This window comes from Doryrhamphus excisus, chromosome 12, assembly GCF_030265055.1.
Source record: "Doryrhamphus excisus isolate RoL2022-K1 chromosome 12, RoL_Dexc_1.0, whole genome shotgun sequence".
In the NCBI taxonomy this organism is placed as follows: Eukaryota; Metazoa; Chordata; class Actinopteri; order Syngnathiformes; family Syngnathidae; genus Doryrhamphus; species Doryrhamphus excisus.
Genome location: NC_080477.1, coordinates 9,565,881 through 9,571,954, shown reverse-complemented (window position 1 = coordinate 9,571,954; position 6,074 = coordinate 9,565,881). Strand labels below are relative to the sequence as shown.

General features: G+C 39.0%; 1 protein-coding gene across 1 annotated transcript; it reads left to right on the top strand.

Annotated features, from left to right (window-relative positions):
* The first annotated feature begins 316 nt into the window (after positions 1-316).
* On the top strand, positions 317-4,238 carry mnx2b (motor neuron and pancreas homeobox 2b). The gene is made up of 3 exons (XM_058089088.1): positions 317-925; positions 1,694-1,851; positions 2,568-4,238. The coding sequence occupies exons 1-3, from the start codon at positions 493-495 to the stop codon at positions 2,982-2,984; spliced, it is 1,008 nt and encodes a 335-aa protein (XP_057945071.1). The 5' UTR covers positions 317-492; the 3' UTR covers positions 2,985-4,238.
* Positions 4,239-6,074: the final 1,836 nt, after the last annotated feature.

Genomic DNA, 6,074 nt, shown 5'->3' with positions numbered 1-6,074 from the left:
GCAGGTGTACCTTATAATGTGTCCAGCTAGTGTGCAATCTTATAAGGAGTTGGTTCCAAGTTATAAATTGAAACAATTGACTAATCTTCTAATGTACCTCCACAAGCTTTGATGCACTTGAGGGTGTTTGCAGGCGGGACAAGGGTTGGACATTACCTCACTCACAATGCTTTCCGAGGGGAGAAACGAGCGAGTAATTAGCTGATTAGAGGCCCGTCAGAGCAATCGAGGGGTTCAGCCAATCACAGCCAACCCGGAGCCTGCATTGGGGAGGGGCGGGACTTGTGGATGGAGAGGGTGTGTGTGTGTGGACTGTGAAGTTTAGAATGAAGACGGACGCGGTCCTTAGTGGGCACATTTACGTAACAAAGTAAGGAAAATAGTGTGGAAAATGTTTGTGTTATGTTGTTAAATGGGTAGATGGACATTGAATTCGCTACATCCTAGTACACTAAACTTGTTACAAAACTCGTCCTTGTATCTCAAGTCGCCATGGAAAAATCCAAAAATTTTAGAATCGACGCTCTACTCGCAGACGAGACCAACCGGGCAGGTCGAGCCGTCTCCCCGGGACTGAGCAGCGACAGCCCGGCGGGGAGCCCCGTTTCCTGCCGCCGCGGGGACACACCGTCTCCACGGGCCGCGCAGCTCCACGCTGGAATAATCCCCAAAGCAAGTGTCCTCAATCTCACACACCACGGATTCGCTTCGCTGCCCCAGGCCGCCATCCCAGGCATGTACCCTGCACCCATGTACCCGCTGTCGGCTCTGGGTGGCCAGCACCCAGCCTTTGCCTACACCGGCTTCACGCAGCTAACTCAGACCTACCCTGAACACCTGAAGGCGGCCGCCATGGCTGGCTCCGTGCCCCTGGAGCACTGGATCCGAGCCGGGATCATGATGCCGAGACTGCCCGATTACAGCGGTGAGTGTTTAAATTATGTTAATTTAGTGGACAATAATGCTGGCATGAATCAAATATCAGTTGTATCTTTAATTATCAAACCATAACAATATTAAACAATATTAAATATAACAGCAAGAACTGCTTTTGTATTATGTTATTGAACAAACACTGACAAAGTTTCAATTGACTTTTCTAATGTCCATTTCAAAGACATCATATATCCATACATTCTGCTCTTTACAAGTTATCTGTCTCATATTTTCATCCCGCATCTTTCTCCATAAACGACAAACCCATGCAAACTGCCTTTGTGTGATAAACAAACTATCAACAAACGCCTAAAACGTTTTGTAGTTCATCAATAAAACCCCAAAGCCTTCATTGAATTTTCATTAAGTTAATGGCATGCCTGTGTTTTTATGGCCTCTGTGCCCGCTTCTGCTGTGTTCGCCGTCAACAATAAACTGGAGTAAGGCTATATACTTAATGACGGCTGCAGAGTGTTGCCATATGTGTCTGCCCCCACCTACAAAATCATATTGAACTTCCTGTGTCCTTGGTGTCAGCATCTGGCCAAAGAGTTCGCACACTCTCGGAAACTTAAGTCATCTCTAAACGTCAAGTTATTGGGTCCCCTGCATTGTAGACAAACAAGACAAAAAAGCACATGAGTCTTATACAGGCCTATAAAGCTATGATATGTGATGTCATAAAAAAAAAATCCGGAAATTATGAGTGTAATGAATGCTCCGATTTATGCTTCATCTTTTGTGTCATCTCCTGCAGGACCACAGTCCGGTTTGTTGGGGAAGTGTCGGAGGCCCCGCACCGCCTTCACCAGTCAGCAGCTGTTGGAACTGGAAAACCAGTTTAAAGTCAACAAGTACCTGTCCAGACCCAAACGCTTCGAAGTGGCCACATCCCTCATGCTGACGGAAACGCAGGTAAGCGAATCAAAGGGCTCTCCACGGACACAAGAATCATTTTTGCAGTCAATGTGTGAACAACCGATAACTGCATCACATCACAATTTATTCTATCTGCGACGTCGAAACATATTCTGCAACAGACGCTGCGTGCATATGGTTCCAAACTGTCTGCAGCCCATTTCAACAATGGTAGACCTAAAGCCCTGCATTAAAATAACCACATAGACATCATTCATGTTTATTTACAGCACTCATTGCATCAAATGTATAGTAACAACTCTTCAGAATAACTCTTCAGATTTATATTTTAAAATATATATTACTTTAGTGCTTTTTGGCGACGTTTTCAATATCTACATCCGGTACTTGACTGTGAAATTGTAACTTTGTTGCATCATGTCATTTGAAGATTCCCACTGGTGTAAAATGCTTGTTTTTTATATGTGATGTGCATTGTATTATTTAAATGTCATTCCATTTAGAATTCTCCAAGTCATTGAACATACTGTTGATCATTTAACTAACATGTTTAATTGTGATTTGTGTTGTTGGAGGTACATTTGAAAACATCCTTTCTATATATAAGAAATGATTTGTAATAAAATTGTTTTGGAAATTTCTGCATTTAGCTTACTGAAATTACATATTTAAAAATATTTATTTACCCTTATTAGTACATTTAAGGAATACATTCCAGTGAATTGCTAATTTGTATATTTACTTGATTTAAGGTCAAGATCTGGTTCCAAAACCGGAGAATGAAGTGGAAACGGAGTCGGAAAGCGAAAGAGCAAGCCAGTGCTTCAAGTCAGTCTGAGTCTGAGCGACTCCACAATGGAGGAAGAACATCCAGCAGCAAAACGGACGAGAGAAGGCCTCACGGGAATCCAGAAGATGGAGGAGGTGTGGATGTGGATTTGGAGGATGGCGAAGACGAGGAGGACGAAGTGGAGGAGGAGGAAGAAGAGGAGGAAACCCAGCATGGCTTTGCGGTCACAATGAGGAACCGTGTTGGGGTGCCAAGATCCATGGACTTCTTGCAGCGTAGCAGCGACGCTGGCTTCAACTCGCATAGCCCTTTTTCTGAAGAAGAGCTGGAGGGAGTGCAAGCGGGAGGAGGAGACAGAAAGATGATGGCAGGACTGTGAAAGGACTGCAGGTTTGACAATATGACTGTTAGGACACTGACTCCAAAATATGTCTAATATTGTGTCCCAAAAGGACGTAATGCTGTTGTCTTCATATTCGAATGAGAAAGGACACAAATATGTTTTTTGTGAATAAAGCCATCAAACAGCTTGCCATGCAGAGACAGGTGCTGATTACCTCACCTTCAAGTCACCTTGTGTCTACTCCACCCACCTTGTCATCATGTCATGTGACCATGCCAGATTACTGCTGTGTGTACTTGCTCATAAGGACAAAAGGCATAAATGAGCAATGGTGCTGCGGCTTATACCACATAACATCCTTTTTATTTTGTGCATCAATTTCAAATGTGATGTTGCACTTTTTGTTCTTGTTGTTCCTCCTTGTATGTAAATGCATTTAATTTATTTGATGTATTCCAAAGATTGATCATAATGTGTTTGTCTGAAGCTTGTTTGTGGTTCAACTATATATATACATATATATAAAAGAAGGTTGTGGATGTTCATGAGTGGAGTTTGTTGATCGTGAAGGACCCAACAGTTTACCTGCAAGTAGACATCCTTGTAAATTGTATTTATTAGCAAAGTTCATACATTTACAAACAAAAACAATGTCATTTACTCTAATATTACAACATGAAATTGGCTGTTTGAAAAGTATAAAGTATACTTTTTGAAGAAAATAAGTGAACATTATAAGGATCAATTGAACAGTGAATTTTGATGCTTTACGGCAGTGTTTTTCAACCTTTTTTGAACCACGGCACTTTTTTTCCATTGGAAATATCTTGCTGCAAACCACTAATCAAAAATGTTACAAAATGTCTCACGTGCATCACTAAATCTATTGGAGGAACGAGGGAATCAGCTACGTGTTGCCACACGGACGAATATTACATTGCTCTTTCCAGCACGGGCACTCGACAATAACATATTTGCGGAAAATTATTAATAAATGTTGATTTTTAAAAAGTGATATCGGATAATTCCTCACCGCACACCTGTGGTTGAAAATCCCTGTTGTGCGTAATGTGGTTAATTCTTTATCTTGTATTTAGCATGCATATTCTGATGAATTGTGTGTGTTACCTGCAGAAATTCCAAATGCAACAAATAAACTATAGAAGACGGAGCGGATGCTGACGAAATCCGACACAGAAAATGTATTTTTCAACCAAAACAACTGCTTTTGTGCTAAATTGTAATGTTGTTTCATTCTGTATCAGCAGCACCTCCACGGCCACGTTTTTTTTTTTTTTTTGCAAAACAAGAAATTACATGAACGTGTACACAGTGCTTTCATTTAATGTATTAAATTGCATGATATAAAATTAACAAAACGTGGCTGATTTTTGTCTTGTTGTCCTTGTCCTTATTTTCTCTAGTAGAAAAAAATAGCACATAATTCACGAATAATTGTTTTCTAAATGCTCTTGGATATCACTTAATCACATGGGGTTTACTAATAGCCATATTATTAAGTTAATGAAAAGGAAGTAAAGCAACTCAGACGTTGATTAAATTGCAGCATGTAAAAAAGACTCTAATGCAATATTTAAAAACATTTGCAGGGCAATCAGGTGATATATTTAGTAGTTTTCATGGCTTTTATGTTCGCTCCCATTTTTATATTAAAAATATATCCCTAATGATAAAAAGCATATTTCGAATTGAGTTGGGTTTTTTTAAGAAAGAAAACGAAAGACCTCTTGAGAAAGGAAATAATAATAATATATTGATATTACATCAGGATGTGTTTAGATTCAATGGCCAATCATTGAAGGAACTCTAACCGATCATCAGAAGCCATTTTTCATGAAAACGCTTTAGACTTGGTTCATCACATTGCAGCTTTTCATTTGACTGATGAAATCAATAGCAACTCGTTTACTTCTGAGGCTTGTCATCTGTTTCATGACATAACTAAACTTCACAGCTAATTGGTAAGGCATGGAGATTATTAATTGGTTACGGGTCAGATACAAAAAAACAAAACAAATCTTTGGATAAATTGTGGTCCATTCTTAACGAAAATGCTGACATTATTTTGAGGAAATTCTGTATAAATACATTTATTTTGACTCACCTCGGGTCCCAGCATAGAGGAAACCTTTTGTTGTTTTGCTTTTCATTTCTTAAATGAATAAATCAGAAAGCCTCTAAACTATTTACACACCGCAGTTGAATTAATCAGCTAGATGTGGGTCTCATTGCGTGAATATGAACAGATTGTGTGATCTCTTAAGGTAATCACACGTATGGCTGTGCTTTTGCACGGCCCCTGTCACTTAACTAATGGACAGCCCAATAAATTCACATCAGGTCGACTCAAAACGCTCTTCTAAAGCATGAAAAATGTCTGTTTTTTCCAATAAAGTTTATTGAAAAGGGCGTGACCGTGAAAGGGATGTATCCAAACACGTCATTTATTGTTGGACGAAATGTACATCACAGGTGTTTTACTAATTGTCAACCTTCAAGACAAGCTGATGGGAAAAGTATACGTCAATCCACTGAGCATCAAAATTAACACATCCCTGGTCTTTTAATTGGCGCAGTCAAAGCTTTCATGTAAATAGTGACTACAGTTCCAATAACATCCAACGCTTGGTAATGGAAACTGATTTATACTAATTGTATCTTATTTGTTCTTATGAAAATTACACAAACATATTTAATTAAACGAGTAACCTATTATTAAAAGTAATTTGTGATATAAAGGTCAGCAAAGACAAACGTCACCACTAGCTGCCCTCTAGTGGTGAAATGGGGGAAGCAAATTCGTCCCCACAATACCTTTCATAAATCAAAACGAAAAATGTATTGAATACGTTATTTTACCCAAGTATGATTCCAGTTTTTCATTCGTATCAATTCCAATAATATAATACAGTCATTTTAAAATGCATGAATGTACTTCAATAATATTATTGTTTTTTCCTCATGTGCATTTAAAAAAACACTAAACTACAACATTGTTACTACTTCTACTTCTATTACTTTTACATCTACATAGTGCTACTTCATGACAATGTACTGAGCTTTGGCAGAGTTATGTTGCAATTAGTAGTATTAATATAATGAATG